This window comes from Lithobates pipiens, unplaced genomic scaffold (genome assembly GCF_037356315.1).
Source record: "Lithobates pipiens isolate NorthernLeopardFrog02 unplaced genomic scaffold, aLitPip1_a1.2 Scaffold_28, whole genome shotgun sequence".
NCBI lineage: Eukaryota > Metazoa > Chordata > Amphibia > Anura > Ranidae > Lithobates > Lithobates pipiens.
In genome coordinates, this window is record NW_027507789.1 from 49931470 (window position 1) to 49942557 (window position 11088).

General features: G+C 41.4%; 1 protein-coding gene across 1 annotated transcript in view; it reads left to right on the forward strand.

Annotated features, from left to right (window-relative positions):
• Positions 1–2928, forward strand: part of LOC143935371 (protein-glutamine gamma-glutamyltransferase E-like) — a 68128-nt gene extending 65200 nt beyond the window's left edge. Inside the window, exon 12 of the mRNA XM_077459192.1 lies at positions 1479–2928. Coding sequence (XP_077315318.1) covers positions 1479–1629 — 151 coding nt within the window. The 3' untranslated portion in view covers positions 1630–2928. The remainder of the gene's footprint in view (positions 1–1478) is intronic.
• The last annotated feature ends 8160 nt before the right edge of the window (positions 2929–11088 follow it).

Below are 11088 nucleotides of genomic sequence, written 5' to 3' on the forward strand. Positions count from 1 at the left end.
CTAGAAGCTTTTTATTAGTGGCTGAGGTGGACTTCTGAAACAACAGGAAATGGTGGTGAAAGTCAGATTCCAATTGATGTATTTTGGAGTTCTTAATGCGTTTAAGGTGGGTGGCAACAGAGATACAGGTGCCTCTGATTACCGGCTTATGTGCTTCCCAAAGCAAAGTTGGCGATATATCAGGGGTGACATTGTGTAGTAGATAGTCATCAAGAGCGGATTGAATATCAAGACAATAGGACTGATTGGTTAGGTGGGCTTCATTCATGCACCATGTGTTCGTGGCAGGGCGAGATATTAACGAGGAGACCGTGGTGATCACAGCACAGTGGTCTGACCATGTGATAGGGTGAATAACAGATCGTTGAAGGATTGGAGCGGATGCGACTGGGACAAGGATGTGGTCTATTCTAGAAAAAGAATTATGCGGGTAAGAATAATAAGTATAGTTTTTCTTCGAAGGATTACACTCTCTCCATGTATCCAAAAGAGAGGAGTGTTGAAGTAGTCTACGCAATTGTGATGAAGGGGAGTAATGGTCCGGAGAGTATGGGGATCTATCCAAATGTGGGTGAAGTACTAGGTTGGAGTCACCACACATGAAGAGCGTACCTTTGGAATGGGTTCTGATTACCTGCAGTAAGTGAGAAAAGAAAGGGAGAGGGTTAGTATTTGGGGCGTAATAAGAGACCAAGGTCGTTTCCACATCTTGCAGGAAGCCAATCAAAATGATATAGCGGCCAGCTGGATCTTTAATTTCTGTGGTCGCTTTGAAGGGCAAGGAGGAGTGGAAGGCCAGTAAGACCCCTCTGTGCTTTGATTCAGCAGAGGCGGTGTACACTTGGGGGTAACGGGAGCTGAAAAATTTAGGGCTACTATGGGTTGAGAAATGTGTCTCCTGAAGGGCTACAATATCGGCCCTCAGGGAAACAAAGGTCCGAAAGGCCTTGACTCTTTTATTTGGAGAATTTAGTCCCTTAACGTTAAGGGAGAGGATGTTTAAAGGGGCCATCCAAGCGGAAGTAGGGGCTTATTAATATATAATAGGTGACATCTGGGGGCAACCCGGCCAGCAGAAAAAGCTAGAAAAGCAGAAAGAAGGAGAGAGTGAAAAGAGGAAACATAAAGAAGAAGGAGAGAGTAAGGGAGAATAGGCGTAGGGCATGACATTTCAATTGATAAATATAGCATGACTTCTTTATAGCCCGACTAAATAGCACGCTAATTCTGCAGCCAACAAAAGAAAAACGGCCACATATCTATTTCTATCTATCTATCTATCTATCTATCTATCTATCTATCTATCTATCTATCTATCTATCTATCTATCTATCTATCTACATAGGAATAGAGAAACATGTATGCTAAAAAATTGATGCAATACAATATTTCCACCCATCTATCTGCCTTTCTGTATATCTACATAAACAGTTACATACTTCCCACAACTTACTAATAAACATATTTTTTTCTTCTAGGGTACCAAGTATGAAACCAAATCAGAGGATTACAATTCAGTTTGAGATGACCCCACACAGAAAAGGTGACAGATGTCTCCTAGCGGATTTCTCCAATGAGAAGTTTTCAAATGTGAAGGGCTTTCAAACAGTTCCAGTGGCTTCATCATAAAAAGCCATACCTGCCGGACGGAAGAGAAAATAAACCTAATTTAGAAGCTTCATTTGTTGTTGGTGCATGGAAACATCACCATGCAAAAATATTTTTAGGCATTTTGTCATTTGCATTTATTTCCAAATAAATGACAGCCTATTTAATTTATTAAGAAAAAAGTTGTATCTTTACTTTAAATGTAAGCTATGCTGACTCTACAAGTTAAAAAGTGAATGATAACAGACAAGGATTGGAATGTCCCAATATATTCTTAAAGAGAAGCTCCAGGCTCCTGCAGAAAAAAATTTAGGTCAGCAGCTACAAATACTGTAGCTGCTGACTTTTAATATTAGGACACTTACCTGTCCAGGATTCCAGTGGTGTCTTCACCCGAGCAATTTTTCAGTCTGCTTTCGGGTGCTGCCGCCGACATCTCCAGTAAGTGAAACCAGCAATGAGCAGTGCGCTCTGTGTATAGGCCGGGTGCGGGACAAGGAGAAGGGGAGCGGAGGTACTCGCTCCCCCCCAAAAGGTGCCAAATGTGGCAGCGGAGGAGTGTGGGGGGGCCGACAAGCAGAGTTTCCCCTTTTGGGTGAAGCTCTGCTTTAAAGGAATGTCACAAAGTCTGAGTATGAGATTAAAAAGGTATTTAGCGTATGCAAAGCAAATCCTTTTTCAGTTTATTCTTTACCGTCTGTGTTTCATTTCATGTATAGGAAGTAGGGAATAAGATAACATCTCTACAAAGCGAATGAAATGCCTTTTTAGACAATTGTTACCAGAAGAGATATCCGTGTTGGAAGATTTCTAGTCATCTACTGTAACATTTTGGATTTCCTGTTGCATTCTGTACCAGTGCCAATGATCACAAATAAAGAGGGTGAATCTTCTCAGGGGGGACACAGGCAGAAATATTGATAGGGTTCTAATCTTTCCCTGCTCCATCCAAAATGTAAAAAATTAACTAAAGGTAGAATTTGATTTGTTATATTTCATGATGACTTACAGGTTGACATACTTTGTATTATTTTCTGGGTTTGCTATGTTCTGTCCCTAGTTTTGTTTTCCTTATACCCTTCCCTTCTCCTTGTTCCTCCTTCCATTACCTTCTCCCCTTGGTTACATGTTATCTAAGCTCAAAGAAGAAACCATAGTGGGAAGATTCTGCAGCTGACATTTGGACCATTTTGTAGATTTCTCCTAATTGTTGCTCATCAGCAGACGATATACTTTGCCAATGTTTTGCTTTTATTGTACCTTTATCTTTATCTACTATGACCATTATTGTCTTTGCTGAAATGACATTGTAAACCAGTTCCTTTGTTACATTTTGTAGAATTTAATAAAATTACATCTATAAAAAAAATAAGTTTTGGCTGTACATGTACAGTGCCTTGCGAAGGTATTCGGCCCCCTTGAACTTTTCAATCTTTTGCCACATTTCAGGCTTCAAACATAAAGATATAAAATTTTTATTTTTTGTGAAGAATCACCAACAAGTGGTACACAATTGTGAAGTGGAACGAAATCTATTGGATTTTTGAAACTTTTTTAACTAATAAAAAAAATGAAAAGTGGGGCGTGCAAAATTATTCGGCCCCCTTGCGTTAATACTTTGTAGAGTCACCTTTTGCTGCGATTACAGCTGCAAGTCGCTTGGGGTATGTCTCTATCAGTTTTGCACATCGTGAGACTGAAATTCTTGCCCATACTTCCTTGCAAAACAGCTCGAGCTCAGTGAGGTTGGATGGAGAGCGTTTGTGAACAACAGTTTTCACCTCTTTCCACAGATTCTCGATTGGATTCAGGTCTGGACTTTGACTTGGCCATTCTAACACCTGGATACGTTTATTTGTGAACCATTCCTTTGTAGATTTTGCTGTATGTTTGGGATCATTGTCTTGTTGGAAGATAAATCTCCGTCCCAGTTTCAGGTCTTTTGCAGACTCCAACAGGGTTTCATCCAGAATGGTCCTGTATTTGGCTGCATCCATCTTCCCCTCAATTTTAACCATCTTCCCTGTCCCTGCTGAAGAAAAGCAGGCCCAAACCATGATGCTGCCACCACCATATTTGATAGTGGGGATGGTGTGTTGAGGGTGATGAGCTGTGTTGCTTTTACGCCAAACATATAGTTTTGCATTGTGGGCAAAAAGTTTGATTTTGGTTTCATCTGACCAGAGCACCTTCTTCCACATGTTTGGTGTGTCTTCCAGGTGGCTTGTGGAAAACTTTAGACGAGACTTTTTATGGATATCTTTGAGAAATGGTTTTCTTCTTGCCACTCTTCCATAAGGGCCAGATTTGTGCAGTGTACGATTGATTGTTGTCCTATGGACAGACTCTCCCACCTCAGCTGTAGTTCTCTGCAGTTCATCCAGAGTGATCATGGGCCTCTTGGCTGCATCTCTGATCAGTCTTCTCCTTGTCTGAGCTGAAAGTTTAGAGGAACGGCCAGGTCTTGGTAGATTTGCAGTGGTCTGATACTCCTTCCATTTCAAAATGATCGCTTGTACAGTGCGCCTTAGCATGTTTAAAGCTTGGGAAATCTTTTTGTATCCAAATCCGGCTTTAAACTTCGTCACAACAGTATTACGGACCTGCCTGGTTTGTTCCTTGGTCTTCATGATGCTCTCTGCGCTTTCAACAGAACCCTGAGACTATCACAGAGCAGGTGCATTTATACAGAGACTTGATTACACACAGGTGGATTCTGTTTATCACCATCAGTCATTTAGGACAACATTGGATCATTCAGAGATCCTCGCTGAACTTCTGGAGTGAGTTTGCTGCACTGAAAGTAAAGGGGCCGAATAATTTTGCACGCACCACTTTTCAGTTTTTAATTTGCTAAAAAAGTTTAAAATATCCAATAGATTTTGTTCCACTTCACAATTGTGTCCCACTTGTTGGTGATTCTTCACAAAAAATTAAAATTTTATATCTTTATGTTTGAAGCCTGAAATGTGGCAAAAGGTTGAAAAGTTCAAGTGGGCCGAATACTTTCGCAAGGCACTGTACTTTAGGTATACCGTGCAAATAGAGCACTCACCCTAAAAGAATCATTCTTATCCAGTTAAAATATTTATTTTATTTATTTTATTATTTTATTTATTTCAGTTACTTATATAGCGCCATCAAATTACGCAGCGCTTTACATAGACATTGTACATTCACATCAGTCCCTACCCTCAAGGAGCTTACAATCTAAGGTCCTTAACTCACATTCATACATACTAGGGACAATTTAGACCAGTGGCGGCCCGTCCATAGGGGGCGCCGCCCCCCCTTCTGTGTAGTCACAAAAAAAAAAAAAAAAGTTTAAAACTGCTCCTTTAAGCCCCCAGGTGCTGGGAGGAGGCTCAGCATGATGTGATGTGGGAAGGCTGGGGGAGGAGCCCGAGGCGGTGTCTGTGAGGACGGAAGGGGAGGCAGGAGATCCATGGCGGCGAGTCCGATGCAGATGCTGGTGAAGTGGGATAGAGCACCGTGTTAGAGGATCGCACATGGTGACCCCCGCAGATGCCTATTCCCCGCAAAATTGGATCAGGAGACCAAGGAGGAGCGACTGAAAGATGGGGGTGGACAGCAAAGGATGCAGGAAACTGAACAGGGGTAAGTGAGAGATATCCCTGGTTCAATCAAAAAAAAAAAACGGCTGCAAGAGAAAACACCTGATCCTGAGACCCCACGAGTGTCTGTTGGCGCTCACCCCCCCTCTGTCTCCTCCATACGCCCCCCCTCTTATGTCTGCCTTTGTGTGCTATGCATACTACCCTCCAGAGCCCCTAGGTTATCCAGCACTGTTGCATTGTGAACTGTGTTTGAACTGTGTTTGCTGTGGAAGCTAAAGAGATTTGGTGACTAACTGAGGGAGAGATGCAGCAGCTGGGGCTGGCTAAAAATTAAATGACTGGAGACATAAGAGAGGTCTTGATGGAGCAATGATTCTTTTTGAAACCTATGAATCTATGAGAGCTACGGAATTCAAATGTCTGTATGAACTGTATCAATGAGAGGACCTGTTTAAATGTCAATGACTGCCTAATAACCCTAGGAGTGGCTCAATTGATTAAATGCTGGAAGTACTGGAATTACTAAACTGATAGTTGAAACTAGTACTGAGTTTTAAGTTCACTTAAGGACTAAGTATTGATACAGCTTAGTACTGACTGAAAAGGTTATGAACTATGTTACGAACTAAGCTGCAAATTAAGTGATGAACTCTGCGATTTAACTATGCGATAAGCTCGGAGCGATATCTACTGGAGAGTAACTTTCCTTCCTGTGGTGGATAGCAGCTGATTAGATAATTGGGTTAAGCTGAAATAGAGCTGCAAAAGTATAAGGACATTCCTTTTTTTCTTCCGCCCCCCCCCCCCCCCCCTTGCGGTTTTCTTTTTTTTTTCTTGTACCCTCCCGCCTCTCTTACGCTATACAGAGACCGGGAAAGAGGGATGAATGGTACATTTTTCATAGGTTCTTTATAGGATTTTCATAGGTGCCCCAGCAAAATAAAATACAAAAAAAATATAAAAAATCCACCAAGTCGCAGAATTTTCAATTCCATCTAAACTAGGGGGCCTGAGAGGGTTAAGTGACTGGAGACATAAGAGAGGTCTTGAGGGAGCAATGATTTTGTTTGAAAACTATGAACCCATGAGATTTATGGAATTTAACGGTTTGTATGAACTGTACTAACGAGAGGACCTATTTAAATGTCAATGACTGCCTAATAACCCTAGCAGCGGCTCAATTGATTAAATGCTGGAATTACTAAACTGATAGCTGAAACTAGTATTGAGTTTTTAGTTCACTTAAGGACTATGTATTGATACAGCTTAGTACTGATTTGAAAGGTTATGAACTATGTTACGAACTAAGCTGTGAATTAAGTGATGAACTCTGCGATTTAACTATGCGATAAGCTCGGAGCGATATCTACTGAAGAGTAACTTTCCATTCAGTGGTGGATAGCAGCTGATTAGACAATTGGGTCAAGCTGAAATAGAGCTGCAAAAGTATAAGGACATTCCCTTTTTTTTTTTTTTCCTATGCGTTTTTTTTTTTTTCCTCTCTCTCTGCGTGTCCTCCCGCCCCTCTTATGCTATATAGAGACCGGAAAAAAGGGACGAATGGTACGTTTTTTATAGGTCCTTTACAGGATCTTTACAGGTGCCCTAGTAAAATAAGTAAAAAAAAAAAAAATCCACCAAGTCGCAGAATTTTCAATTCTTAAAGCAAAAGTGAAGAGAAGTATCCCATCTAAACTAGGGAGCCTGAGAGGTGAAACGGCAGGATATTCTTCTCTCCCCTTACCCCTCCTTTCAAATCAATAAAAGCAAAGATTGGAACCGAGAGGTACTCCCCTCTATACAGGACAAGTAATTTGTCAAACAAGATAAATGAACAAGATACATGATGAGGGGAAGATCACATAAAACAACAGAACCTAAAACCCAGAGGGAGAGTTTAAATACTAGTGTAACTGCTATTTCAATAGAAAAATATTTGACAACTAAAGAGGGTAACCAAAAAAGCCCAGATGTAGAAAAAAAAACATCCTTGCCAACCAAAAACGCAAAAAAGGAAAAGTTAAAAGGAGCCCAAAGAGATAAAACAAGAGAAGATACACAAACAGAGAGAGAGATGGAAACTAACAAGGGGGAAGGGGAAGAACAGCGAAGTATAGCTCAAATGCCCACAAAGATCGAGATGATGGCAATGTTTGAAAGGATGGAAAGTTTAATTAAGAGTGAGATTACAAATGTCCGGATGGATCTGGGCCATTTGCTGCGGAGAGTAGAAGAGGCTGAGGAGAGAACTGAGAAACAAACACAAGAAATCGCAGAATTAAAATCGCAAGTGAAAGCACTGCAAATAAACCAAAGAAATACCTTTTATGAAATGGAAGCACAGGAAAATCAAAATAGACACCAAAATCTAAGGATAAGAGCCCTCCCAGAGCAAAACGGAGAGAAACTGGAAGAAAAAATAAGGAAAATATTTAACCCCCTACTAGGACGAGAAGAGGACGAGGAGTTAAAGATCGATAGAGTACATAGAATCAGAAAGCCTCTAGGAATGAAGGAGGAAACCCCACGAGATGTCATTGTTAAATTCCATCGGTATACAGACAAGGAGAAAATATGGAGGAACCTCAGAGAGAGACACCCGTTGCAATACGAGCAAACAACTTTGCAAGTATTTGCGGACTTGTCAAGTGAAACATTATCCAGAAGAAGACAATTAAAACCATTACTAGAACATTTAAGACAAGCTAATATTAAATATAGTTGGGGGTTCCCTGCAGCATTGATAGTACATAGGGACGGAAAGACGGTTAGATTGAAATTTCTGGAAGAAGTACAGGACTTTTGTACAGAGTTACAGATTCCAACTATTAGTATACCTAAACGATCGGAAAGAGAAGAAAGACTAATTGAAGAGGGAATAGGGCAGAGAGCTTAATGTAGGGGAGGGGTAGGGGGAGAGGGGGGAGGGGGGGCTGGTGTAATTTATTACAAAAGAAACGAGATGGGAGAGATAAAGTAAATAAAAGTTAATGTGGGTATGGGTGGAAACGGGAAGAGCCTCCCTGGACTATCTGCTCCCTCCTCTCCCCCCCCTATGTCTACCGGGCCTTCATGGCCGGGGGGGGTGGAGGGACACGGAATGCCGGGCTTGGAGCTTCACCCCAAGGGGTGAGGTACATATTCCAGGATGGGGATATATTCTGGATATAGGTACAAGGACCAAAGAGGGGTCTGGGAGGGTTGGGAGGAGGTTGGGAGGGGGGTGGGAGGGGTGGGGGGAGAAAGAAGACCCGACAGCAGAGAACCTCGCTAAGTGAGAAAAGAGAAAAAAACAGCTTGACTAAAATCTATGTCTATAGTTAATTGTTTGTCATATAACGTAAGGGGGCTAAATGAATCAGCAAAGCAGTTTAAAATTTTGAAAGAAATAGAACAATATGAAGCGGGTATAGTGTTCTTACAGGAAACCCATCTATCATACGAAAGCAAGATTAGAATATATTCCCCTAGGTTCCCGGTGTGGTTTTATGGAGATTCTTACTCAAGGAACTCAAAAGGGGTAGCTATCGGTATAGGACGGGAGGTATACTATAAAATAGAAGATTAGTCGACCCGGAGGGTAGATTCCTCTTTCTGAAGGGGAAACTATGGGGAGTAGACTATACCCTCGCTAACATATACTGCCCAAATAGAAGTCCAACGGTTTTTCTGAAAGGAATATTGGAGAAATTATGGGATTTTAAAAGAGGAAGAGTAATTATAGCTGGAGATATGAACTTTTGTATGAATCCGCAAATGGATAGTTCGTCCCGTGTGCAGGGGATTGGGAAGGAGCAGAGGAGAATAATAAAACATAGGCTATATCAGTATCAGCTAATGGATGCGTGGAGAACAATGCACCCAAGGATACGAGACTACTCGTTCTATTCCCCTGTACACGGGACGTACACAAGGATCGACTACTGGTTAGTGGAACATAGGGTTCTGGACGAGGTGATATCCACAGATATAGGAATTAGAACATTGTCTGATCATTCTCCAATATGCCTGAAGATCAAAATCCCAGGATTTCAGAAATCTCCTTTTTCCTGGAAATTGAACTGTTGGACGAGAAGGGAGAGGAAATAATTAGAAAGGAAATTGAGTTTTTTTTTACCACTAATTTAAATGAAGAGAATATGGAAAATATTATTTGGGAGACACATAAAGCTTATATAAGAGGGATATATATTTCACTAGGTACAAATGGGAAGAGAGAAGGTATTAAAAAGAGTAGGGAGTTGAGGGAGGAAATCCATGGATTAGAGCAAGAACATAAAAAGGCAAATGGCAGGGAAAGTGGACAGGTAGCGGACCTATTACATAAACTGGCTATGAAAAGAGAGGAACTTGGGGAATTAATGGAACAGGAAATGAGGACGATATATAATAGGATTACTAAAGAGAGATATTATAGCGGCATTAAAAATAGTAAGATCTTAGCAAAGATATTGAGGAAAAAAAGATCGAAGAATTATATAGAGAAAATATTAAATAAAGAGGGAGAGTCGGTCTATAAAACTAAGGAAATAGCAGAAGTTTTTAGAGAATATTATGGGCAGTTATATTCCGTGAGAAAAAAAGAGACAGAAAAACAAGAGATGAAGAGAAGGGGAAAAATCAAAGACTATATATTTCAAGCAAATATCCCTAAAATACTGGGGGAATTGGCGCAGGAATTGGAGAATCCAATCTCAGTCCAAGAAGTAATACAGGCAATAAAAGAGACCAAAGGAGGAAAGAGTCCAGGGCCTGATGGCTATATAATAGAATATCTAAAAAAGTTTGGAGACTTACTAGTAGTGATGGCCGAACGGTTCGCCCGGCGGTCGTTTCGCGGCGAATTTCCGACTTTCGCCGTCCGCGGGTTCGAACGCCTTTTTCCGTCGTTCGCCCCGGCGGACTTACGTGTTTAATGTATACAAGAACTTTAACCTTTCGTGACACGTTTATCATGTGTTACAGGACAACCAATTGAGACATGACAGCTCATGGACACTTGGACATTCCCCCTAACCTATAAATACACCCGATCCGGTGGCCATTTTACATTCTTTCTTCTGTCACTGTAGGGAAAGGATCCTGTGTGGAGTAGGGACAGAGAAAACGCTAGCTATTTGGTACACAAAAGTTCTTTTCAGGACTGGTATAGGTGTTAGGTCAGCAGCCTGAGTTTCTTTTGTCAGTTTAGATAAAGGGACAGAGCGCTGTATGCTGCTATTTTAGGGACAGCTCAGCCAGATTAGTCTTTCTTCATCATCATCATCATCATCATCATTAGCTGTTACTATCAGGTCCACAAAAGAGCTGTTCCAGCTAATCGTTCCAGCCTACTCTTTTTTGCCAATTTGTATAGGGACAGGCAGGAAGCAGTGTGTCAGGCAGTGAGGATAATTTTAAAGACTTGCTGTTACTATTAGTTCCACAAAGGTTCTTTTCAGGACTGGTATCAGTGGTACGGTAATAGGCTTGTACACGTATAATATTCTTTCTTCCAAATATAGAAAGAATATTATACTTGACTGCTGCCCTTCTGCTGCAGTCTGCTAATCATTCACAACTCACTTGTTCCACAAAAGTTCTTATAAGGACTGGTAACTTGGTCTGTCTAGGGTGCTACGGTACATAGGCTTGGGTGCGGTACAGTCTGCTGTTCTGTAAGGACCGCTATCGGTCCACAATAGATAGGGTTGCCGTGCACTACTGCTGACCGCTGCCCTATACTGCAGCAGTCCTTCAGCGGTATAGGGACTGACGCACAGTCTGCTAAACACTAATACACAACCTGCTTGGTCCACAAAAGTTCTTATAAGGACTGGTAACTTGGTATAGGGTGCTACGGTACATAGGCCTGAGTGCGTTACAGTCTGCTGTTCTGTAAGGACCGCTATCGGTCCACAAT